The 27,958-nt window shown below is 40.1% G+C and overlaps 1 protein-coding gene across 1 annotated transcript; it reads left to right on the top strand.

Annotated features, from left to right (window-relative positions):
* The first annotated feature begins 5,390 nt into the window (after positions 1–5,390).
* On the top strand, positions 5,391–7,250 carry LOC147890060 (uncharacterized). Its single transcript, XM_087390158.1, has 3 exons — positions 5,391–5,584; positions 5,832–5,961; positions 6,206–7,250. Exons 1-3 carry the CDS (start codon positions 5,452–5,454, stop codon positions 7,071–7,073), a joined length of 1,131 nt encoding a protein of 376 aa, XP_087246284.1. The 5' UTR covers positions 5,391–5,451; the 3' UTR covers positions 7,074–7,250.
* The last annotated feature ends 20,708 nt before the right edge of the window (positions 7,251–27,958 follow it).

The following is a 27,958-nucleotide window of genomic DNA, read 5'->3' as shown; positions in this document are numbered from 1 at the left end:
AGCAAGCTGCGATGGGTCGTCTTCCTACAGATGTAGAGACACGATGTGCATTTCGGATAGGAACAAAGTTGTGGTTTATTGAGCAAGAGGCAATGGGAGCGACGGTCGATTGGGCTGAGGTCACTGCTCGCACGGTATAAGTTTAGTCCTGCTTGTAATCTTACTTTTTAAATTGTTTTATTCTTTAAGTTCCAATCTAATTTTCAATTTATATGGTTCACTCTTAGGGTCAAAGCTCAAGCATCCCATCATTGGAGATGAGTGATCAACAAGGCCAAGGATCAGACGCACGTGACGAGGATGAGGGAGAAGACGCAGCTGACGAGGACCAAGGAACAGGCCAACAAGACGAGGATGATTTGGATTCGGATGAGTAGTAGTGGTAGTAGTGGTAGTAGCATTTTCTTTGTCCTGTATGTCATTTTTTATATCCGCTCGTTTGAGCAACTTTGTATTGCCCTTTCCAAAGGGTAATTTTGTTAGAAACAATGTTGTATATGTCCGACATGTATATGCTTTTGTTGCTCATCATTTCACAAGAGCGATTTTATATCACCCTTTTCGCAAGGGCAATTTTGTTATAAAAAAACTTTGTTTTGTAATTACAAAAAAAAAAGGATTAGTGGGGCTAAACAGGGCCATAGCAAGCCCTGTTTAGCCCCACTAACCCTTTTTTTTAAGTTTTGTTAATCGTTGCTATATAGCAACATTTACCAATGTTGCTATATAGCGATAATTAATAGTGTCGCTATATAGCGATGTTTGTCATCATCGCTATATAGCAATGGTTCTTTTCCGATGCTTTTAGCGACTCTTATAGCGACATTTGCGCCCGTGAAAAAAAAAAATTTTAATGTAAAAAGTGTCGGTATTTTCGTCGGAAAATGGCCTATGCCTTGTAGTGAGACAACATTCTAATCCCCCAAATTGGGAGTTCAATTCGGATTACATGAAAGAGCACATGTGGGTCCTCTTGAAGCATCGTAGGTCAACCTTGTGTACTTCCATCACAAAGGGGAAGGGTAAACCTAGATGGGCAAATAAAGCTAACTGGAAGTTTTTCAAGAAGCAATACTGGGACCATCCCGAACTATTGGAGGGTCAAAGGAAGGTGTGAGGAGACGGCTGGACTCCGTATGTACTTCGAACTTTGGTGCAAGCAGACGATTGGCATTCGAGGCAATCGTGGTAAGTCTACTTCTTCTCAATTAATGTATTGTTCTATTTGTTTTACTACATATTGCATGCACCTTATCTAACTCTCATAAATTGGTCCCACAACAAGTTGCGAGGGGTCACCTTCCTAGAGACACAAAGACGAGACGCGGGTTCCGCATAAGAACAAAGCCGTGGTTTATTAAGGTGTTGGGAGTGATGGTTGATTGGGTTGAGGTGGCTGCTCGCATAGTATAAGTCTACTCCTACTTGTAATCTCACTTTTTAAACTATTTTATTCTTTAAGTTCCAATCTAATTTTCAATTAATATGGTTTCACTCTTAGAATCAAAGCTCGAACATCCCATCAGCAGAGGTGAGCAGTGATGATGAGGGATTAGGCTTACACGGCTTCGACGAGGGCCAAGGATCAAGCGCAACTCATGAGGGCTAAGGATTAGGCGCAGCTCACGAGGTCCATGGATCAGGCCAGCGTGACAAGGATGAGGATGAGGATGACGATTCAAATGAGCAGGAGTATTAGTAGTATTAGTAGTAGTTTGCATATACTTTGCCATGTATATGCTTCTGTATGTTGGCTCGTTTGAGCGATTTTGTATCACCCTTTTCGAAAGGGTAATTTTGTAACAAACAATGTTGTATATCTTTGACATATATATGCTTTTGTCGCTCAGCTCGTTTGAGTGATTTTGTATCACCCTTTTCACAAGGGAAATTTTGTAACAAAAAAAATTCTTTTGTAATTAATTTAAAAAAAATAGTAGTGGGGCAAAACAGGACTTGTTGTGGCCTTGTTTAGCCCCACTTATGTTTTTTTAAAGCTTGTGTTAATCGTCGCTACTATAAAGCGACATTTACTAATGTCGCTATATAGCGACGTTTACCAGTGTCGCTACATAGTGACACTAATATAGCGATCGTTGTTTTTCGATGCTAATAGTGACATAAATACCGACCTTTGCGCATGTCAAAAAAAAACTTTTTAGCGTAGAAAAGGTCGGTATTTCCATCGAAAAAGGGCCTGTGCCTTGTAGTGCTGGTCATGCTTTAGCCCATTTGCTTATACTTTATTATAAGGCTAAGCAACTAGAATTTCATAATAAATTTCCTAAAATCTTATTGTCTTTTAGAGCTTGAAGCTTTTTATGTGTACTTATATCACTTACAAATAAATTTAGGATATTTGATATTGACTTTGCAAGGTAATGCTTAAGCTTTTGCACTTAGTTAGTTGCTACATAGCTATCAAAGACACATATTTCCTTATATTTTATTGATGATTCATTTTCTTTTCTTATACTTTATTGGTGATTCATTTTATGAGGTCAAGCAATAGGCATTTTCTAATAACTTTCCTAAAATGATATTACTTTTACAAGATAGCAATCTTTCCCAAAGACTTTGAAGATTTTAATTCATTTATATAGTTAGATTTGGTTGCTACACTCTTACATCCTTATTCTTAATAAAGATCTAAAGATAAACACAATAATGTTTGAAGATCAAGTAGAAGTATGCTTTTTTAGGCATTCTAAATTGTTATGATATAAGGTTGATTTTTATAAATTCTTTTCAATATTCTATTTGATGTTGGTTGACAAATTCTTATTTCTTTATTCCATGGATATCATAGAAAACCCATAAAAAGTAAACATCTTCTTGAGGAATAATAATTAGAGGCATTGCATGATGTTCATAAATATTTTTGAAACGATTTTAAACGTATTAGATCCATCAATTATTAGATTTAGCAAAGGGATACCTAATTTATTGTTGGATGCTAGTACCCATGCTTTCAATCCTTGAGGCACCTTTAATGGTTTAATTTGGAAGCTTATATAAGTGCACACATAACGGGTCCATGAGGGTGCATGCTCTCTTTTTATCAAAGGAAGGAAAGTGGACGGAATTTCTAAATTTTTGAAAAGTTTCTAGGGGATTTTGTGGAAGTGTTATAGATTGTGTTGGCATGTCACTAGCTAGAGGTTCACATAGTATTGCTCATGCATACTCGGTATGTCACGCCAATGCGAGTGAAAGGTTCACTTCATTAAGTTGAATTTAAGATAACTAGAATGCAAAAAACAAGACTATTCTAAAAGCGAGGGCATTTTTTACATTAGTGTGGTTTTATTCCAAGATGCAACTTGAATGACGATGCGTCTTATTACCTTGAATGGTGTGACCAAGGCCATGATAGACATGAAGTGAAGGGAGAAGAGGAGGTATTTGGTAGAAAGTAAAGACTTTCCTTTATTGTCTACTACCACAATCTGGAAAATTATTTTTAAAACATAAATTTAGTCTCTTTGACTTCATGTTGCTCTCACCAATTAATGCAAAAACTGATTGATAGAGCTAAAATTAACAAATATGTCATGTACCATTTACAAATGCATTGTGATGACTTATTGGTTGCATTGATGTTACATAAGGTACTTGTTATCACTACTTTGATCCTTGTTTAGGCTCCTTGGATTGTATTCTTGCATTGACTCTACTATTTAGACTTGCTTTGATGGTTTGATGTTCAATTGCAAATGAGTGTTAGTTTAGTAAAAGTGCCACCTAGAGTGCTTCTCATAGATTATCCATACATTGCGTGATAACAATCACCTAGTCTTGCAGCTTATTCAGCTATTTAGTAAGTCATTTGCATGTGGGAGTAGTTGCCCAAGAGGGATGCACTTAAAAATATGTAACCATATGATTTTTGTTCAACATGAGGGATTTTTTATTCGATTGAATTCATAGAAATACACGTATAAAAGGGGTTTCTTAACTCAAAAAATGATAGAATTAGAACTTTTAAAGAGACAAAGGGATGTAGGATCCATGTGTAAGTAGAGGTTTGCATATTACTACTTGAATGCATGTTATATGCAAGTTTTTCTAGACGAGTAGTTTCCTTGTGTGTCTTAAGGCTTAAATTTTTTGCACGTTGTCAACTGGCATCTCAAGACATGGTTGAATAGACCTCATTATGAGAGTTAAATCCCTTTGACATGTGTGAAGAAGCATTGGGAAGTAGATTATTGTGAAGGAAAATTTAAATGATTAGTAACCTTCTGGAGATGGGCACATTAATAGGGTGCATATGCAATTTGGATGTCTAGCTGGTAGGATGAGTGGGTGTTGAGAGTGAAATTGTAAACTAGATAAAAAGCATTCAAAGCTAGAGCAGGTTGAGCGTGCATGCCATCCTTAGCTTATACAGCATCGAACATGCATGGGAATGAGAATGGGAGTCAGAACAAATGGTGAGTGCCATATAACATTTCAGACTACATGTCACACCAAGGAATCATGAATTGTGGAGGCCGAGTAACGAGGTGGCATAACATTGTTGTACTAGACCTAAAAAGGGTCCAAGAGAATGGTGGGGCATTGGAGGGCGGCAAGTGTTCAGCATCGCATGATGAGAGAGGCTGATGTTCCCATGCAAGGAGAGGGAAGGAGGGTATGTGTAATAACAAGGCGTGGAAAGGGATAAAAGGGCCCAAGTGAGACCTAGCAATGACAAATAAAATAATAGGGCCTCATATAGATGATGAAGAACTTGTCTGCCACCATGGTGAAGAGGAAGAGAAAGATGAGGAAACACTTTATGTGGGTGATTACTTTAACTTTGGGAAGTGAAAGGGGATGAAAGGAGGTGAGAGAGAGGTTAAGGAAATGCAAAATCTATATTGCAAATTGCCACATAAATTTGCCACATCATAATGGTGAAGGGTCAATTCAATGGTGTTTGCAGAGGCTAGAAGCCGAGTGGAAAGAGGCAGATTTCGTCTACAACCCTATTCATATTCAAGACATACAAACAAGTTTGTTTTCTCAATTCACTTTAGAGAGTCTTTATCAAGTTCTTTAGAGTCACCTTGCTTTTCATCCCTTTCATTTTGCCTACCTCTCCCTCTCCTCCTTTGCTCTCCTTAGCTTTCTTAAGCTCCACCCGTTTCGTCCTCATCATCTTGCTTGCTAATGCTTCAAGCTGTGCTTTCCTAGTGTTTCAATCTTGCTTCAATCTGTGCTTCAATCTTGCTTTCCTAGTGCTTCAATCTGTGCTTTCAGTCTTGCTTCAATCTGTGCTTTCAAACTTGCTTTCCTAGTGCTTCAATCTGTGCTTGCTTGCCTCTTCCATCTCTGCGTCAATCTTTACCTTTTAGTATACCCTTCATCAAGTTTGCATTCGAGTGGTCTCCATCTCTGTTTTCCTCATCAAGTTGTATCCCCTCTCCTCCTTATTGCCTCCATTGTTCGACTTCTCCCTCCTTCATGGGGCGTTCTCCCTGCTGTGAAAAGATTGGCCTCAAACGTGGCCCTTGGACTTCCGCCGAAGACCTTCGCTTGATCCAATACGTCAAAACCCACGGTGAAGGAGGCTGGCGTGGCCTGCCCAAAGCAGCAGGTCCGTCAGAAATCCTTTATCTGTTCTATCACCCTCTAGTCAGTTCTCAGGCGACGCCCTGAAGTTCAGTTTTGAAATGTGTGTTTCAATTTCGTAATTGCTTCATACATTGTTACGTTCTCTACAAGTTTTGTGGTTATCCGAATCGAGCTGGTGGCTGGAAGATACAAATAAATTGCCAAGCTTAGAGGATTGAAGGCAAATTATAGCTTGGCTATTTAAATTAATGCTCTACGTTTTCATGCAGGTCTTCTCAGATGTGGTAAGAGTTGTAGATTGCGTTGGTTCAACTACTTACGTCCGAATCTGAAACGGGGCAATATATCTGAAGAGGAAGAGAGGTTGATCATCAAGCTCCACGCTATTTTGGGTAACAGGTGCTCCCTTCAGCACCGTTTGAATCATCACAATCACGGCCATGTCTGTGCACGCTTTTTCTTTAGTAGTCGGCTAACATTTGTTTATCGTAGGCTCACAGACGAAAAACAGAAATTAAGTGCCGACAATTAGCAGTCTAGTAATCAGATTCTGATGTCGTTGAGCATTAATTACATTATGAAGTCGCAGTATATATGTGTATGCGCATTGATGCTTAACATGCTATCTGGGCATTTCTTGCAGATGGTCTCTGATTGCAGGGCGTCTCCCTGGGCGGACAGACAATGAGATAAAAAACCACTGGAACGCTCATTTGAAGAAGAGATTGCGGGGCATGGGGATTGATCCTGAAACACACGAGCCCCTTGCAGATCATCCATTGTACACCCAGCTAATGGCGAGTGCTGACTACAGCGACGAAAGAACGACTGCAATGGTCACTCAGCCCGTGATGGGCTCATTCCCGTTCATGAGGCCGTTCGATGTAAGTGGATTGGAAAGGACGGCACCAAAACACGGCATTCCTGCCATCTCGCGGCCCTCGTCGGTGGAGACGATGGAACTCTCACGCTCGAGTAGCCCGTCCTCAGTGAGCACTGTACTACATGAAGGCACCACTTATACTGATCAATTCGGGAATGAGGGCGCATTTGACGCAACAAACACTGTACCCATACCCGCACCTGCCGGGGAGCGCCATGTATCTGTGTCAAATTCACAAGATACAGAGTGGCCGATCGTCCTGGACGATTGCAGCTCGGCCAGGACTATTTCTAGCGTCGATGCAGGCGAGCAGTCCGATGGTGATCATTTGGGTATCCTTCTCGGCGATGGGAAATCTTCCGGCATTGGAGATACTGTAGCTACGGAGGCCGGAATATGTTCCCCGCCATACACTGTTCTGGATGATCAAGCACAGGATGCGAATTTGTGGAGCTTCGAATTCCTGGACCCGGAACTCATGTGGGAGACGGGCATGATTCACTCAGTGGAGGTGGAAGTATCGATTGGATCCCCTCTGCGGGTACTCGCAGATGCTTCGGCAGACTTGTGGGGCAACGACGGCATCGTTGTGGAAGCACAATGCTGGCCAAACTGGCAACACTGTTGAGCGTCGTTTCATGAATATGCCACAAGCATCAACAGCACAGAAGAAAAGCATATCAACCGCACGGTATTCACCTTTCAAACATCAGCTCTACATGGCAATGATGGCATCTTATCGATTTAGCTCGTGAAAGCGTTGCTGCTGCATGAGCGTGACGATCACGGCATCTTAACGATTTAGCGCGTGAAAATGTTGCTGCTGCATGCGATTAAATCACCGTCTCTGATTGGCCAGGGAAGACAGCACCTGCTTATATGCAATGTAATCTTTTTGACTTTAAATAGCTTTTGGACGGCATCAATCCATGACTATATATCATCAATCGAGCTGTGAGCATAAACGGAAAGGCATATCAGCTGCACGGAATTTAGGCATCGTATCAACAACTTTTCTATTCCTTGAGGACAATCTCATCATTGATCAGCCCTTCATCTCCTTCAAACGCAATACATAATGAATCAAAATTTAATGCTGTTGCGTACAATTTGCATGTGATCATTCAGCACTGCAACAAATTTTCTAGGGCAATCTGATCATTGAGTAATTCATCTTCTTCAAACGGAATTCATGAAAGCGCCAATCATGATGAGCCACCTGGGTCCTGCATTGTTTGTCCAAAGAAAAAAGAGAAGATGATACTGTTGCATAATGGATTGCATACATTTTGCATGTGACCATTCAGTACTGCAGACAATTCGAGAATCAATCCAAAATCATCACTCAACGCTTCACCGTTTTGTTCGAAAATCAAGAAGCCCAAATCGATGGTTGCTGTACTGGCGTACATTTGGCGTACAAACGCTCTTTTTGTAGCTTTAAAATAAGGAGGTTGTCTATTGCACTTATAACCTCTGTCATCCACGGCCAACTCCGATCGTAGATGCGGCAACTGATTGGTCCTCTCTTTTTGTAGTGTGATTTGAATTTTGTACTGTCCGATTGCGCTTAATCCGTGCCAACTGTGATCGTAGATGCAACACTAGTCAAATACATTGGTCTGCTCTTTCCATAGTGTGATTTGTACGTATCCACTCAATCACCGTAATCCACGGCCAATCCTGATCGTAGCTCAAGTTGCAAACTTGCAAACTGGCCTCCAAAAGTGTTCACTTTCACCACGCTCATAAAACTAGAGATAGAGTTTCATAAATTTAAACATTTTCACAAAATTTATAAATATTTTTGCCAAAAAAGTGTGCACTCCAGTTCTTTTATGTCGAGGGGCAAAATTGAAATTTGTTTCGTGCACTTCACAAGAAGCTTGTGCTTTTCATGAACTCTGAAGTGTTTCTCTTGGTTCATCACATTGCTACCGTTTGAACCAGTGAGAGAGAGAGAAGTATATATCTCTTCTTTCTTTTAGAGAGAGAGGAGCGAGAAGACAGGGAAAGAGGAGAGGGAGATCTATCTTCTCTCTATTAGAGAGAGAGAGAGAGAGAGAGAGAGAGAGAGAGATCTCATGTAAGGCCTTATGGAGGGACTATTACAAGGACCATTGTAGTAGAGAGAGAGAGAGAGAGAGAGAGAGATCTTCTCTCATGTAAGGCCTTATGGAGGGACTATTACAAGGACCATTGTAGTACAAAGTATCCAAAGATTTCTACTCTTTGGACCCACCTCTCAAAAAAGCCGAAGATATGGGTATTAATGTGGAAACCTATGTTCCGTGAATCCCAAAAATCCTCAAAGTAGAAGCACACCTAGTCAAAAGAGGAGTCATCGGACTTCTTTTCATCCTCACTCTTATCCTCATCATGCACTTTTCCTTGATTTGGATACACCTATCACCACTTGATCCTCTTCTTGGTTCCCTTCTCTATCCTCTTCTTTCTATTGATCACCATCCACATTAACTTGGCCTCATGTCTTTTTGCGGCTTTCAATGTCAGCCACGTTTTGTGCATCATCTAACATTTTATTTGCTTCAAATTGGTACCAAGTTTCTGGTTAAACTATCATCCAGGAGGTTTGCCATCTGAACTTTAAACATTGAAAAAAAGTAAAAGCCAAAGCCTTGAGAGTGATCATGGTTTTGAGTACTTTTATCGATGGAAATGTCCCCAATTATCTTACCCTTCTTCTTCTCTATTCACCAAATGTTAAAATACTTGTATAAATTTGAGTAGATCTAATTAAATCGTAGGTTATGTCTCGGTTAGATTGAATGAGGGAAATCTTTCTAGATTATTTCCATTAGTCAGTTACAAATAATTGCTATATTTTAGCCTATATACTCTATACAGACTCTAGTAATATACGTTTCTTTTTCTGCCAATTTCAGATCAGATCTGTTCTCTTCAGGACTTTTGGGCATTCTCTTTCTACATGGTATTGGATTCCATCATTTGATTCTCTCCTCCTTAGATAGCTTGTGCCCTTGACAACTGTCTTTCATAAATGCCTCCCTCACATTTGCTTAAACATCTACTGAGCTTATATGTGTTTGCTCCTTACTTTGAAGATTTGTGGTCACAGACCATCAATTGCTCTACTATGGCATCACTCTTCTATTACAATTGTCTTTCATATGTGCCTCCCTCATATTTGCTTAAAATATACTCAACTTATACATGTTTTCATCCTACTTTGAACAATCGTGGTCAAAGACCATCAATTGCAATCTTTTTCTCTACTATGGCTTCACTTTTCTATTATAATTTGCATGATGCAATTCTTCTCAAGATATGGTGTCAGGTAGCACATGTCAAGTATGTCTACAAGATTGAAAAGATGACTAGTACAAATTATAGAATCTATTCAATACAAAGGAAAATGCTTTTGATCCATTTTGAATGTTAAGACATATTCATTAGCACTTCATCAACCCTAGTTAGCATTTGCCCTTCCTGATTTGTATTGAGCGTGAACACTAGCTAATTCCAAGGCTCATTCTAATATCATCTTTCACTATGGTACATGATTGCTAGATCTAATTGGTGGATTCTTGTTGGTTGTCAAATTTGTTCTTTGACAAACTAAAAAAGAAACATGATGATCACATTGATGTGTCTACACAAGTCCATGATCGTTGTTGATTTATTAATTTCAAACATAGTAGGTTCTTTTGTATTTGGGACCTCATTGTATATCACTTTAATAGATTTAGGTCTCTTTATTTCTTGTCATACACTTCAATATGCAGTGGAGTTATATGTTGCAATTAAATCCTCTTTATTTGTTTAAGACTATAAAAAAATGTTAATATACTATTACAGACTACAATAGATTATAAATAGACTACTTTAGAATATTGACACAGTATAAGAGACAATTTAACAACCTATAATAGACTATTAACAAACTATGATAGAATATAATAGTTTGCATCTCAAAGATGCTATTAAAAATCTCTAAGATACTATAATTAACAAATTGTGATAGCCTATAATAGACCAGGATGTGAAAAAGAGCACTATCATCTTGTTAACAATGCTTAGCAATACTAGTTAAAATATATAAGTTAATAGTGCTAGTTAGCAACAATGCTAGTTATCAGTGTAGTTAATAATATTAACTAATAGTACTACTTAATAGAACTAGTTAATAGTGCTAGTTAACAATACTAGTTAATAGTGCTAGTTAATAGTACTAGTTAATAGTTTGAGTTAATAGTGCTAGTTGACCCAGGTAGTTAATAGTGCTAGTTAACACAGGTAGTTAATAGTGCTACTTAACACAAGTAGTTAGTAGTGGTACTTAATAGATAGTTATTAGTCTAGAGTTGACAATACTAGTTAACATTGCTACATGATAGTGCAGTTAATAGTGCTAGCAGACAATGCAAGTCGAGAGTGCTAATTAAAGGGTGATTAGCTAATATCTCATGATGATAAACATGATTTCTTCTTGGATTTGAAATACTTTTTGCTTCATGTATGGCTACTACAGCTACCAAACCTAAAATGGAGGAGGTGAAGTTAAATGTATATACATGAAGATACTTTAATACTTCATAGTGCAAGTAAATTGTGTTAGTTAATAGTACTGCGAACACCATTAGATTGGTGTTACTAGAAAGTGGAACCAAGTAAGCCATAAAACATGTATTTTCCCTTGATACATTACACATTAGAAATAAAAATGCATGCTATTGTAGATTTCCTCATAGAAATTTCGGCTAATGTGTAACTAGGCCCTTTTCTTAGAAATTGCTCCATGGGTATCTTGATACACTGCAAAATATGTGAAAGAATCACCACAATCTACTCTCTATAGGATTTTGTAAGTATAGCCCTCACTTTGTGCATAATATAATCCCTTAAATATGAAACCCCCTTAGCAATTTCATTCTCCCATTTATTAACATGATCCAAAAGTGTTATTTAATTATCTATATTGCACTTTAAAATGTAGAAATCAACATCTTCAACATTACTAGTTTGAGTCACTTACTACAAAATTGTCTCCAACATGCAAACCATCACTTAGCACATAACAATGACCATTGACTTTCATAGGTCACTTCATCATATACATACTTATCCTTAATCTCATCATTGTAGGGCACTGGGGTGCAATAATTATAGGCTTGCACATGTGCACATGATTTTTGAAGGCCATGCATGCATGCATCACAAAAGTATGACAATGGTATAGTTGCAAGTTCTATTGGGTTTGTAAGAAAATAATACAACGTCTGTGCTCAATAGATAATGGGATCTCGTACACAAGAGAGAAAACAAGATAGTATGGAGAATCAAAAATTTGATTACTGTAGAACTGATACAATAGATGGCGATGCCTCCCAACCGTGCACTCCTATGAAAGAAGCTTCGATGGCATGCTGGAAACAGTAGAAGACGGAGGCTGAATGCTAAGGAATCAAGGTTGCTGTAGCCAGTGATGAAATGGGCTTCACGGGCTTGCTCTTATATAACCACCAGTCGTAGTCAGTTAGGCTCAATTGGGTGGCTGACTAGTCCACCCAAAATAGTCGACTGGGGGTCGGTCCCGAAATAGGCCACCAACCATACAATAGAACCGGTGCGCAAAAGAGAGCAACTCACCTATGGTCTCCGTTTGGCCCACAGCCATCCGGGATCATCTAAGGCTCCAAAGGGGCCCTGCAACCTGAGAGTGTGGGCTGCCCTAGGAAATGCTCCATCTACCCTCAGTGCGGTCAGTCAAGGGATGCCTTCCCGCACTTGCATATAGCCTAGTTGGCAGTTTGCCAACTCTATTTGAAGCCATCTATCCATCAGGCCACACATGGCCCCCATCTGGTGTCCAAACCAGGTCCTACTAGATAACCGAGCTACTCAAATGCCTTCTCCTCATATGGGGGGCTTACAAGTAGAGTTAGTTGGTTCCCGCGTAGTTACACGAGAGTGGAGCATTGATATCTAAGACCACCCCTCAATGTCCACCCGCAAGTGGACTTACTTTTTCGGCCCAATGCCAAGTCGATGAAGATGCCTCTCTAGCAAGTCTCTTCCAAGAGCCTTCATGAAGATGTCTGCAACATTCTCTGTAGTCGGAAAGTACACTAAGTCAACCTCTCCATCCATGATCAGCTCGCGTACAAAGTGATATTGAATCTCAATGTGTTTTGTGCGAGCGTGGAACATCATGTTCTTTGCAATCGCCATGCAACTCTAATTGTCACATGATAACTGCATAGGCTTGTTTTGCACTGCACCCATGTCCCCCAAAATCCTCCTCAACTACACTGCTTCGCAAAGCAAAGCATGTAGATTTGTACTCAGCCTTGGTAGAAGAAAGAGCAACTATGGGTCGCTTCTTGCTGACCCATGACACAACTCTAGATCCAAGTGAGAAATAGTACCCTGTCACTGATCTCCTGCTATCCATGTCTCCTACCCAATGTGAGTCACAGAATCCCATCAAGATGTCGCCCTTGATATAGGTGATGCCATAATCAAGTGTGCCTTTGATATATTTCAGCACCCACATCCCTGCCCTCCAATGGTTCTCTCGAGGCTTATTGGAAAACCTGCTAAGTACACCAGTTGCAAAGCTGATGTCCGACCATGTGTTGCACAGGTAAATTAAGCTACCCACGAGCCTTTTGTACTTTGCTTCGTCCACTAGTGATGATGAATCCTCGTTTGAGAGCTTCACGTCAACCTCCATAGGGGTACCAACTGTCTTGCACTCAGCCATGCCAAATGTCTTTAGTATCTCTCTAGCATACTTTAGCTATGAAATGAAGATCTGTTTTGGCTCCTGCCAAACTTCAATCCCCAAACAAAAATGCATCAGTCCGAGGTCTGTCATTTCAAACTCTCTTCCTTGCAAATTCTTCGTCTGCGAGATCTTCTCTTCATGGTTCCCTGTTATGACAAGTCGTCCACATAAAGGACCACGATCATACACCTGCCTCCTTCTCTGAAGATATACAAATTTGCATCAGATGGGATACTCCTGAACCCGTTTTGTAGAAAGTAGGCATCAATTCATTGGTACCACGCTCGTGGGGCTTGTTTCAACCTGTAAAGTGCCTTCTTCACAGTTTGCAGACTTTACCTTCTGAACTGGGGATCTCAAAACCTGGTGGTTGTTCCACGTATAACTCCTCCTTGAGATCTCCATTTAGAAAGGTGGATTTCACATCCATCTGAAACACGGGCCAACTTCCCTGGGCAGCTAAAGCCAAAACACTGTGAATTGTGGCTAGTCGAGCTATGGGAGCAAAAGTATCTTGATAATCAAAACCATGTACCTATGCAAATCCTTTTGCCACAAGCCGAGCCTTGTACTTATCCAACATGCCATCGGACTTATACTTGGTCTTGTACACCCACTTGGTTCTGATTACCTTTGCGTTTTGGTGGTTGATCCACAAGGTCCCAAGTGTTGTTCTTCATTATGGAGCCATACTCTGACTGCATAGCCTCCATCCACCTATCATCACACTGTGCCTCTTCAAGACACTTGGGTTCATCAGCAAAGAATCTCACTTCTATCATCAAAGCAAAGCTGACCAAGTGTTCCTACGCCCTTCTTTGCTCCCTAATCTCTTGGACCGGCGGTGTTTGGATGGTTCCTCTTCAATGGTTCGAGGTTCTTTGCTGTCCAAAAGTTGCGTTACCCATTCGGGAATGGCCATTGCCATTGTGGTTCTGCAGGCTCTTCTTCATCTTCTTTGTCTTGAATCCTCCCAAGCACCATTGGGGGAGTTCGGTCTGCTGTTGGTGGCGGGATTGGATGGATATCCTGGTCTTGGTTGTCTGGGAAGGAAGCATCCTCCTCCAATTGATGCGGCTATTCTGAGAAGACCACATTGTGACTTACAACTACCTTCTTGGTAACAGGGTTATAGAGACGGTAACCCTTCGCCTCTTCACTATAGCCCAAGAAAATACACTTCCGGCTCTTCGGTTCCCATTTGGTCCTGGTAGCATCAGGGACATGCACAAAACAATCACACCCAAAAACTCTGAAATGTGTAGCTGAAGGTTTCTTACCAGAAAAGGCTTGCAATGGAGTCATCCCATTCACAGCCTTCGTGTAGCTACGATTGAGGATGTAAACTGCAGTGTTACATGCTTCAGCCCAGAAAGTCTTTGGCAAATCTTTCCCTTTCATCATACTCCGGCCCATTTTGCAGATGACGCGCATCTTGCATTCTGCTACTCCATTTTGCTGTGATGTATGTGGCGCAGGTTTCTGCCTCTTGATTCCGTGACTTTTGCAGTAACTTTCGAATTCAGTTGATCTGAACTCTCTACCTCTATCTGATATCAGCTTCTTCACCTTCCTCCCCGATTCTTTCTCGACCATTACATGCCATTCCTTGAACCTACTGAAAGCCTGGTCTTTCATCTTTAGGAAGTATATCCATATCCTTCTATTCTAGTCATCGATCAGCGTCATGAAGTAGAAGGAACCACCCAAAGCTTCCGTCTCCATCTTTCCACAGAGGTCTATGTGAACGAGCTCTAGAGGAGACTTTGCCTTGCTGGCCTCTTTAGGAAAGGGCTGCCGATGCTGCTTGCCCATCATGCAAGCTTCACATACATCGGGCAGATCTGAAATTTCTGGTAGGTCTGCAATCATTCCACTTTTATACATCTCCTTCAAATAACTAAGGTTTAGATGACCAAACCTCTCATGCCACAGCTTAGTGTTCTTTACATGTGCTCGAGCATTGAAAGCTGAGAGTTCGTAAATGTTGTTGCGCCATGTACCTTTACCAATGACCTTTCCTTGAAGATCTAGGATCTGTGCACCATTCTTATCGAATTGGACTTTGAGGTCCCGATCCGTGATCGCAGAAATGGACAACAAGTTCCTCTTGATATCTGGCACATAAAGGACATCGAACAACTGTTTTACAACTCCATCTGACTTGAGAGCAATCGTACCTTTTCCTTTTGCTAGACATTTTGCATCATTGCCGACAACTACCATGATGTCATTTCCTATCGGTTGTAGAGAGGTATACCAATCCTTCCGACTGGTCATGTGGCATGATGCACCACTATCAATGATCCAAGGTTCATCCGCAGGTACATGAATTGCCTCCATGCAAATCTCCTCAATTGCTATGAATAGCTCTATTGGTACTGCCTGCGCGATGTTGCTGGACTCTTTCTTTAGTCTGTTCTTCTCATCTGCAATCTTCTTTCGGCACTCATTCTGCTTGTGCCCTGCCTTGTTGCAATAGAAGCACTTGATCTTCTTCTTTCTCTTTTTATCATCAGAAGAAGATGGGTTACCAGAGTCCTTACCCTTACCTTTCTTTGATTCGGTCCAGAAAGCCGAATCTTCTCCAGTCCTCATCTTTTGACGCATCTTATCCTCCAGAAGCATCACAGTGAAATCCTCAAAGTTCAGGGGCAGATTTGTATTCTGCGTATTCAGTGCCGTAACAAGACCATCGTACTTTGGTGGGAGAATCCGTATGCATCTTCATGCTAGATTCTCATTGGTGATGGTGATGCCAATCGCAGTCATCTGATCACACAGATTCTTCACCCTGGTGATGAACTTCTTTGCCGCTTCAGACTCAGATAACTTCTCGTTCATGAGTTGAGTCTCCAGATTCTGAATCCACATCTGATTCGAGGTCTTGTACTGATTTTTCAAGACCGTCCATGCCTCCTCCGCTATGGTGACATGTTGAATTAATCCGCTTTCGCCGAACGGTGGGATTCGCAGTCTTGCGGGCTAGGCCATCTCTCACAATCTGCTCGCAAACAGAAACACACTACCAAATCTTCTTGCTAGAGTCCAGGCTCTAATACCATGTAATAAAATAATACGTCTGTGCTCAACAGATAACATGATCTCGTACACAAGAGAGAAAACAAGATAGAATGGAGAATAAAAAATTTGATTACTATAGAACTGATACAATAGATGACGATGCCTCCCAACCGTGCGCTCCTGTGAAAGAAGCTTCGATGGTGTGCTGGAAATAGTAGAAGACGGAGGCTAAATGCTAAGGAATCAAGGTTGTTGTAGCTAGTGATGAAATGGGCTTCATGGGCTTGCTCTTATATAGCCACCAATCGTAGTCGGTTAGGCTCAATTGGGTGGCCGACAAGTCCGCCCAAAACGGTTGACTGGGGGTCGGTGCCGAAATAGGCCACTGACCATACAATAGAATCGGTGCGCAAAAGAGAGCAACTAACCTATGGTTACCGTTCGGCCCACAGCCATTCGGGATCATCTAAGGCTCCAAACGGGCCCTGAAACCCAAGAGTGGGCTGCCTCGGGAAATGCTCCATCTACCCTCAATGCAGTCAGTCAAGGGATGCCTTCCCACACTTGCATGTAGCCTAGTTGGTGGTGTGCCAACTCTATCTGAAGCCGTCCAGCCATCAGGCCACACATGGCCCCCATCTGGTGTCCAAACCAGGACCTACCGGATAACCGAGCTACTCAAATGCCTTCTCCTCATATGGGGGGCTTACAAGTAGAGTTAGCTGGTTCCCACGTAGTTACATGAGAGTGGAGCATTGATATCTAACATGGTTGTGACCACAAACAAAACGTATTGGACATGAGATTGGAATAGAAAACAATTCCACTTACTGATCCTAATTGCTTCTCCAACCTTTGATCTTCTAGATCACATAAACTAATTTCCTTTCTTGGATGGGTTCTAAGCTTCATCTCTAGGAGAGAAGCTGGCATTCAAGAAAGACACCATGTCTACTGCATAATTCAAAGTGGAACCATCTACCTTCATCTACTCATGTGTCAATGCTCACTTTATGATAGTGCTATCATGTTCTTCCTTTCCATGTCCATTTTTAAAGAAGTTTCAAGTCATCCCCATTGAAACACACTAGAACGGACTACAACTAGTCCCATCTAGCCAAACCAATGTTGTTTGGGCATGTAACTTTGTTCCTTCAACCACTTCTCATGAAATATAAAATAGTGCTTAACAAAGAGTGTGTGTCTTATAGACTCTTTCATCTGAAATGAAAAGGAATGCATTCCCCTTGCATGATAGTAAGTAATATTGTCACTTGGAAAGAATTCCAATGCATAGATTGAATTTCATTATGCTCCTTGAAGGAGTAGTTTTCAAAAAAATCCACAAAAAGATTACAACATAATTTGGGCATCTCAAAATTAATGCACTCCGTATATTGCAATGACTACCAATGACACACATATTTGTGATTGATGAAGTATTGCAACTAGCTTACATAAGAATAAGTAATTCAGTGTATTACATCTCATTGCATAAAACATATTTTCTTTTATTTTCTTCCCTTCTTTTGAAGTATCTCCATATTTTCAAATACCTTTACAAAATTCACTTCCCCTGAGATTTTGTCTAAAGCAGGTAGGATGGTAATTTCTTCACTCCACATGGTGTATGTTCACCCATTATAAAATTTCAATGGTGGAAGGTAGCCTTATTCTATTTTGGCAACAATATCAACTCCCAAAGCATATTGAAATCTTTATATGTGTGCTCAATGGATGCACATCCATTGCTTCTATTACCACCCCATAATCAATGCATTCTCATTGACATGACTATGCATAGAGGCTAAAACTTTGAGAGCATATCTTTTTAAAGGAATCTTTCAAAAATGGCATACATATACTAGCATGTATACTTGTTCTTCAAATTTTGGACAAAATAAGTCTTTATTGACTTGAATGAACTTGGTTGAGTTTTGTAGTCCAGATGTTGTGCTTTGAATTGATTAAAAGACTAAACCTACACTACTACACAAGGGTCCTATTCTAATGCTTAAGGATCGACGATTAGCACGCGAGGGGCACTAATCATCGGTAATCAAAGTGGGATTCGTTAAGGGTCGCTATATAGAGACTTTAGGCAAACATCACTATATAGTGATGTATAAAGAGCGTCACTATATAGCAACCTTTATTAGACTTGCAAATGGTTGCTATATAGTGACACTTATTAAACTTGTGAATGGTCACTATATAGTGACACTGAGACAGTTTCCTATAGCGATGTTTTACAGAGTTTTTTTTCTCATACCAACCTTAAAAGATAGTTTTTCCCAATGATATTTTTTTTCCTTTTCATACATGTTTGATCCTTTGAGAGAATAAAAGTACAAGAGCATGTACATCAAGCCTTTGAAGCTCATATATTCATGTCCAAGTTTGAGATAAAAAAAATCAATGCAGAGCATTTACATCAATGGCTTCTTCCTGAGCCAAGTCTAACGTGCCAAACAAGTCTATCTCTAACTCTATACTAAGTTGATCTCCTATATCATCATCGTACTCATCATCGTACTATAGCATCATACGTTCACCTAAGAGTACTTGATCATCTTCTTCAATAAAGTGTGGTAATTCTTGATGATCATCATCTTCTTCCTCAATATCATTATCTCCATCTTCCTCGCATATGATGTCATTATGCGCATCTTCCTCTTGGCTCATATTGTGATCTTCATCTTCTTCGCTAGATCCATCTGGATCAATTGGATCCAGCATTGGTAGTGGCATATCCATATCCACATCTCTATCTTCAAAAATTTGCTTACTTCGTGGTGCAACTTGGATCACGTACCACCATCTTGGATTAGAATAATCTCGATGAAAAACCACCTATATTGAAGATGGGTGCCAAATGCCATCAATATTTACATATATAAAATTATGCTTAAGTACATGTATCAATGGATCTTTTAAAATGAAAGATTCAATTAATTAAATCATTAGTATGCACCTGCTCACAATGCTCAGGAAGAACAAAAGTATCACTTTCATCGGTCCAAAGTTTGGTAGAGTCTATTGCAAAGAAACCACTACTGTCTTTTCTCACTGTCGCATGGGGACCGTTGTAAATAGTTCTAAACCATTTTACATCAAACTGTGAAAATAATAAATCGTTTGAAATCAATTTCATATATTTCGCGTATGGTTCTACAATAATCCAATTGTGAGGAGAGAAGATTGGTATTTGAAGCACTTGCTCGGCTATCTTGTGTGAAGTTAGCCATGACTCCACAATCATACATGACTCTCTTTGAATCGATGCATTCCACACAAAAATGTCGTCCAATGACCATAATGCACTGTACTTTTTGTACTGCAAAAGAGCATCATTAAAACAATGAAAATGCATCTATTTTATAGTGTATATTGCCACAAATAATTACTTAATTATGTCAACTAGAGATAAGAAACTTACATGCATCATACATCCAGAGATAACTCTCGCTCATGCTCATTTATTGTCTCTCCTTCACGTTCGGCTTTACGTAGAGCCAGTTGTAGCCAATCAAGTGACATGTGAGTAGGGAGAAGAGCCAGATCCCGTGGATATGGTTGTGATCGCCTCTACATTACTCTGAATCTCGTCCTTGCATTTATTCTTTCTGCTTTGGCCACTTCATATCTCTCAATCCACTTCTGCATCTCAGGGCTATTGAGGATACAAAACTTCTTGAATTTCTCCATTTTCTCTTCGCTCATCTTTCTTTCAATCCCTTTTCCTTGGGGAACCTCGCCAACGATGCGATCATCATCCTTGTTATGCCAAGCTTGCGGCATATCGGGATCCTTGGATGCAAGAAACTCTGTGATATATACTAATGATTCTTGCACAAGCCATCCCTCTGCCATGCTTGCTTCTGGTCTTTCTCTTTGTCTTACAAATCCCTTTAAAGTTTTCATAAACTGCTCGAGAAAAAACATCCATCAACTATGAACGGTACCTGCTATAGCCACGTCATCAACTATGTGCACAAGCAAGGGGACTTGAGTTGTCATAATGCTCGAGGGAAAGTGCTTCTCAAGCAAGCATACGGCTTTGATGGATTCTACCCTAGCCTTCTCGATGCTCGATATGGAGATCTCTTTTTGAGATATCCACATATTTCACATGCCCATGTAGGATATATTCATAATCAATCTACAGATTATTCAGATTAAATTGAAGAAAATGCAATCAATGCGATTTGATAGTAAGCATACCTCACAATACCACTGATCTTGAATATAGCATTTCTAACATCTTCTTGTAAGCACCCTTTTATTGTAATTGGGAAGATGAACTATCAAAGCAACAAAAAAGTCATGTCAATAATATAACATAATCATAATTACACTAACGCATCACGATTATCAGTACACTAATCCTATAGCTTAGAATACCTGTAAGACCTTGTGCCAATCATTGGACTTGATCCCACTAAGCTTATTGTCCTTTGAAAATGCTCCTTTCAAGCAACGCATGTACCTTGTGGGTGTTTGAAAAGAGGCAATGTCTGCCTTGACCGCTGCCTCCTCTCTCGTGGAGAGGATTTATGTTGCTTTCAGGAGGATAACTTTTCCCAAAGCATGCACTTGGGGCCACAAAAAAGACATCCTATTCATAGCATGCAAGTCTTGTCACACTCCTCTCGAGTCTTTGAAACCAACCAAGTGTGCCCAAATAGTAGCCCCCACATTCTTGAAGATATGCATGGGATCCAAGAGATGATTGATTTGTAACTGACCCCAATAAGGAAGCTCGTGAAAGATTGATAGCCTCTTCATACCACAAGGACGTTCCTCTCCATTCGCCCTCCAAGCCTGAATCCAGTCACTTGCCTTCAGATATGGTGGTGGTGGATCAAGATGACCTCCACACATGAGATGGTCCAGTGGAAGGTATCGAGCACGACCTTTATAAACATTTTTCCTTATATGTTTGGATTATCGTGCAAGCAATTTCAAACCCATCCACAAATAGGACAAGCATGGTACCCACTTGTAACAAGTCCTGCATGCGTGCATGAATGTGTTACTATAAGACATGCATGTGAAAGAGAGTCATAAAAGCATAATCCTATATTATACATGTAAAGACACAACCATGTACCTATGCACTCTCCATATCCTAGGTAGTCATGCATGGTCCGCATAAAGATACCCTTGACCAAAATATCATTGGTATGTCTAGGAGCTCTAAAAATATCAAAGACCCGCACTCGTCTCCATAAGATCTGTAACTCCTCTATCAAAGGTGCCATATACACGCCCATATTTTTGGCCTTGTACTTCCCTGGCACAAGTAGTGCAAGCATGAGGTGTCCCTTCTTTATTGTAAGCCATGGTGGGATATTGTAATTCACCAAGACTATGGGCCATCTTGAGCATAACCTGAAAGGATTCATGCCATCCATGGTGAGCTCAAGATGTAAATTGCGTGCATCCCTCGCAAAGTCTAGCCATTTATTGTCTATGTGCTTCCAAGCTACACACTCTATAGGAATCCTCAATGTGTCATCAGTGGACCGATGAGATGCATGCCAACTCATCAACTCCACTATGGATTTGCATCGGAACATGTGTTGTATTCTTGCAATGATGGGAAAGTGTCTCAAGACCTTTATCGGTATCTGCTAACCTTGCAAGTCATCTCTATATCATTGTTCCCCACACTTTGGACAACTAGCCAAATCTCCATGGTCATGATGAAAGAGAATACAGTCATTATGGCAAGCATGGATGGTATAATAATCCATACCCACCATTGTTAGCATCTTCTTTGCTTCATCTCTTGATGTCGACATGGTATTTGGTGCAGGCAACATCTTCTGGAGCAACCTATCACGATTCAAACATACATAGGCTTCGAATAATGATGATCCTCAAAGCAAAAAAGAAGTCATGTCACTAATCCTACAACTTAGAATACCTATAAGACATTGAGCAAGCTTAGAATCCTACAACCTAACATTGAGCAAACATTTACAGACTCCTGCATTCTTTGAATTAGAGTGACAGAAGTTTGTATTTGTTTGCTCAATGGTAAGCTATTAAAGCTTCACGTGGGAAAAAAGAGAAGGAAAGAGAGGAAAACATAGGAAAACAGAGGAGATAAAAGAGAGAAAAAGAGAGGAGAAAAAGGAGAAAAGAAAGGAGAAAAAAGATAGAAAAAAACAGGAGATAAGAGAGAAAAAGACAGAAAGTGAAAAGAGAAAAAGTGGGGATAAAAGAGAAAAAAAGAGAAGGAAAGAGAGGAGAAAAGAGAGAAAAAGAGAAAAAAGAGGAGATAAGAGAGAAAAAGAGAGGAGAAAAGAGACAAAAGAGAGGATAAAAGAGAGAATGATAAAAGAGAGTCACAATTTAAACATACATAGGCTTCGAATAATGATGATTCTCAAATATACATGATGATTCTCAAAACAAACAATATCCAAATAATGAGTCAACTTAATGCGGGAGCTAACCTCATTAAGGCCAAGACACTTGTATCTGACCACCCATAGTTTGCTTGCAGATTCAAGATTAAGAGACAAGCCCGTAGTTTAGACATCCTAGCACCCTCGTACAATTGTGTTGATTGCAACTCTTGCATATTGACCTCAAACTCTGACATCGCGTGTACATGTGATGTAGTGCCCTTGAAAATAGAATCCATCACATCCACCATACCCTCGTCATCATCTGGCACATCCGAGAGACTATATTCTTGCTCAAAGTGTGAAGGTATATGCACACCCTCACCACCCTCCTCATCCTATCTCAAGATTTTGTGTAAATATAAGATCTTGTCTCAAGGTTTCATGTCATAATGGTATCCAATATTAATCACGAACTCAAATAGCATTGACTTACCAATGATCCATCACCACGTACAACACCAATGGTGGGTATTGGTTCGGGCTCCTCCCCATACATCTGTAAGTGGCGCATGATAATACGATGTTGATGTCGTACTTCTCGCTTGCAATGAGTGCAATGACAATACAACCTCTCCATAAGCCACTTTGCACTCCCAGGCATTGGCGCATCATTTGACAAGCTTCCACTCATCCCTTCCATCTGCACACTTCCAAAATCACAATATGAGCTGCAAGGAAATCTATTAAGATACAAAAAATAGCCACCCATGAGCTCCTTTCCTCTCTTCTGACAATAAGTGCCTTCAACTGTCGCTATATAGTGACGCTTTGCCCTATTCTGTCGCTATATAGTGATGCTTTGCCCTATTCCATCGCTATATGGCGATGCTTTTTGGATATACAGGTCGCTATATAGCGACTGACCAGCGTCGCTATGTAACGACACTAGGCGCTTAAACCTAAAACCCCGCGCGATGCTTTCTTTCACATCTCTATTGCGAGAAAAGCAAAAATCTCTCCTCCCATCTTATATTCGATGATGTCACTTTCCTCTCTATTCCCCACTCTTCACCCCTACCTAGCCCCTCTCCCAACACTTGTGCTCCCTCTTCACCCTTCTCCCTCTCTGCTTGTGTGAAAGGAAGTTTTTCAAGAAGGTGAGTCTCTTTAAGCAATGTAGGTTCATTTTGTGTGAGATTTCATTTTGTGAGTGTTGAAGCATGTTTCTCTTTGTATTGCTAAGGCTATGTTCTAATTTTCATGCTTGATTTTCAGAGGTTAAGGACAAAAAATGAGATTTGGTGAAAGAAAGAAGACTCACCTCTTCTCTTTTTAGTATTTCTCTTCCTCCTCTTTCTCCTTGTTTGTAGGCTTATCCTTTCTCCTTCTTTGTAGGCTTATACTTGTCTCCTCAATCCAATCCCTTTGAGAAGTTGCTTCTCTAAACTCCTTCTTCCTCTAACTAGTTATCTGAAAAATGGTATGTTTCCTCTCTTTTGTAGGGCCAGTCCACGAAACACCGAGCAGGACTTTTCCAAGTAAGAAAGTGCTTCCTCTTTTTTCCTTTTGTTATTTTCGTTATTTGCATTGGCCTGTAGCTAGTGCCTTATGTGCTAGCTGTAGTGATGGGTGTAGGAACCCTCTCTTCCCCTCTCTTACCCTCTCTTCTCTTATTCCCTCTTATTCCCCTCTTTTCCTCTTTCCCTCTCTCTTTCCCCCCCTCTTTCCCTCATATGCTCATGCATAAGCATAAGCATAATATTTCTCTCTTTATATCTTATGCATATGTTTTTCCTTCTGTTATGCTTATGCTCTTTTCCCCTCTTCCTTCTCTTATTTTTCACTCTCTTTTTTCCTCTCTTTTTCTCCTCTTTTCATAAGCGTATGCATTTGCCTATGCTTATGCTTATGCATGAGCATATGCTCATATGCTCATGCATAAGCACAAGCTTATGCTTTCTCTCTTTTTCTCTTATGCTCATATGATCATGCATAAGCATAAGCATATGCTGTCTTTCTTTTTCTCTTATGTTTATGCTATTTTTTCCTCTTCCTTCTCTTATGGTTATGCTCTTTTCCTCTCTTCTTTTTCCCCTCTTTCTTCTCTTCTTTTTCCCTCTTCTTTTTCACCTCTTTCAATCTCTTTTCTCCTCTTCTTTTTTCCCCTCTTTCAATCAAGATTCTGCCCTAGGGCGTCAACTCCCTTTAGTAAGAAAACCTATCAAAATCTTGAGTATGAGATGAATTTAACAATATGTCACGAGTAGAAATTATTCAAATTCTTCTCTTCTTTTTCCCCTCTTTTAATCTCTTTCCCCCTCTTCTTTCTCTTCTTTTTTCCCTCTTTCAATCTCTTTTCCCCTCTTTCAATCTATTTTCCCCTCCTTTCCTTCTCTTCTTTTTCCCCTCTTCCTTCTCTTATGCTTATGCTCTTTTCCCCTCTTTCAATCTCTTTTCCCCTCTTCCTTCTCTTCTTTTCCCCTCCTTTTTTTCCCCTCTTTCAATCTCTTTTCCCCTCTTCTTTTTTCCCCTCTTTCAATCTCTTTTTCCCTCCTTTCCTTCTCTTCTTTTTCCCCTCTTTCAATCTCTTTTCCCCTCTTCCTTCTCTTCTATTCTTCTCTTCTTTTTCCCCTCTTCCTTCTCTTCTTTTCCCCTCTTCTTTTTTCCCTCTTTCATGAGCATATGTTTTTTCTTCTCTTATGCTTATGCATGAGCATATGTCTCCTTCTCCTTTCCTTCTCTTCTTTTTCCCTCTCTTTTTCTTCTTTTCATAAGCATATGCCTATGCCTAAGCCTATGCTTATGCTTATGCATGAGCATATGCTCATATGCTTATGCATATGCATAAGCATATGCTTTCTCTCTTTTTCTCTTATGCATATGCTTTCTCTCTCTTTTCTCTTATGCATATTTGGGACTACCCGTCGGGGAACTCCTTTGCTAGGAGCCCATGGCTTTATCAGGAGTCCTGATGAGTTTGTCACATAGATGAGCGATGGTGCTCACACAAACAGCACTCGCTCTGACTCTGCCACTACCATGAGTCCTCCTTACCTGATCGAGGACCTGTCCTATCAAATCACAGCTACTGGAGAGATAATAGAGGATAAAAAGGGTGTAGCAGTGATGGCCACCATCAGCCGGTTGATGAGCCACCACTTCAGGAGCAGCATAGCTGCTGATTGGCGGTACCAAGATGACCAAAAGAAGCAGGCAGTTATCAATGAATTGAAAAGAAAATACCCTAACCCCCCAAATTGGGAGTTCAATGAGAATTACATGCGAGAGTGCATGGGTTTGGTCTTGAAGCATCATAGGCCAACCTTGCGTACTTCCATCGCAAAGGGAAAAGCTAAACCCAGCTGGGCAGACAAAGCTGATTGGAAGTTTTTTAAGAAGCAGAATAGGGACCATCTTGAAATGTTTGAGGGTCAGAGGAGGGGTGTGAGGAGATGGCTAGACTCCATAGGTACTTTGCACTTTGGTGCAAGTGAATGGTTGGCATTCAAGGCAACCATGGTAAGTCTACTTCTTCTCATTTAATGTATTGTTCTATTTGTTTTACTACATATTGCATGCACTTTATCTAACTCTCATAAATTGGGCCCACAGCAAGCTGCGATGGGTCGCCTTCCTATAGACACAGAGATGAGACACGCATTTTGTATAGGAACAAAGCCGTGGTTTATTGAGGAGGAGGCACTAGGAGCGACGGTCGATTGGGTTGAGGTGGCTGCTCACACAGTATAAGTCTACTTCTACTTATAATCTCACTTTTTAAATGGTTTTATTCTATAAGCTCCAATCTAATTTCCAATTAATATGGTTTCACTCTTAGAATCAAAGCTCGAATGTCCCCTCACTAGAGGTGAGTGGTGATGATGAGGGATTAGGCTTACATGGTTTTGACGAGGGCCAGGGTTCAGGCACAAGTCACTAGGGCTAGGGAGCAGACGCAGCTCACGAGGGCCAAGGATCAAGCCAACACGATGAGGACGAGGACGACCACAATGATTTAGATGAGCAGTAGTAGTAGCAGTAGTAGTATTAGTATTAGTTTACATATACTTCGCCATATATATGCTTTTTTATGTCGGCTCATTTGAGCGATTTTGTATCACCCTTTTTGAAAGGGTAATTTTGTAACAAACAATGTTGTATATCTTTGACATTTATATGCTTATGTTACTCGGTTCATTTGCGTGATTTTGTATTACCCTTTCCACAATAAAAATTTTGTAATAAAAAACATTCTTTTGTAATTACTAAATAAAAAACATTAGTGGGGCAAAACAGGGCTTGTTGTGGCCCTATTTAGCCCCATTGATGTTTTTTTTAGCTTTTGTTAATCGTTGCTATATAGCGACGTTTATGAGTGTTGCTATATAGCGACGTTTACTAGTGTCTCTATATAGCAACCTTTATTAGTGTCGCTATATAGCAGACCGTTCTTTTTGGATGCTTATCACGACATAAATAACGACCATTGCGCCCGTAAAAAAAAAACTTTTTAGTGTAAAAAAGTCGGTATTTTCATCAGAAAAGGACCTATGCCTTGTAGTGCTAGAGAAAGCCACCGAATAGATATCTCTCAGGGGGTTCACCTCAAAAAAATTTAGTATACCACATGCATTCAAAAGGAGGGGTATTTTAATTTAAATTTTTGAAAAATTTTAATATGCTTACAATAACAGGATGGATTTGTTAATTCAACTTTAGAAAAAAATCACTTAGTTCATAAGTCAAGAGGGGTGTTTTTACTATGGGAAATTTTTTAGTTCAAGGGTTTTTTAAATACCCCTTGAACGCATGTGATACAGAGGGTTTCTATGTAGTGCACCTCCCAAGAGATATCTTCAAACCAAACATCAATATAGTTATTGTGTTACCCCTAGATATAAGTATGTGATACTATAGAAAGGTGTAAGTGCTAATATCAATCATGGTAGAGTTGTTGACAGCATAGTTCTTCACCACATAAATTTATTTTTGTGCACTTCTTACCAATGTGCATGTCAATCGTGTTATTGCTAACATGTTGTTGTTAATGGCACTATCATTGACCACTGTATAGCAATGTAAGTGCTAATTAGCATTTGTAGATGAATTTTTATAAGTGCTAGCAATAAGTAATAGTATACAAAGTGTAAATGCTAACTAACATTCATAGTAGAGTTGTAGTGTTGATTAGGAGTCACAATAGAGTTATAGCTGTTCATAGACAACCAGTTTTAGTGTGCATGCTAATAGTGTTGTTGCTAATATGTAATTGTTAATAGCACTACTATTGACATTAGAAGTTATTGCTAATAGTGGAGCTTTAAATGCTACTAGTAACATTGCTTCTACTAACTA

This window comes from Dipteris shenzhenensis, chromosome 19 (assembly GCF_047967505.1).
Source record: "Dipteris shenzhenensis isolate YYH24624 ecotype China chromosome 19, Dip_SZ_1.0, whole genome shotgun sequence".
NCBI classification, from domain to species: Eukaryota; Viridiplantae; Streptophyta; class Polypodiopsida; order Gleicheniales; family Dipteridaceae; genus Dipteris; species Dipteris shenzhenensis.
This window is presented reverse-complemented; position numbering and strand designations above follow the sequence as displayed.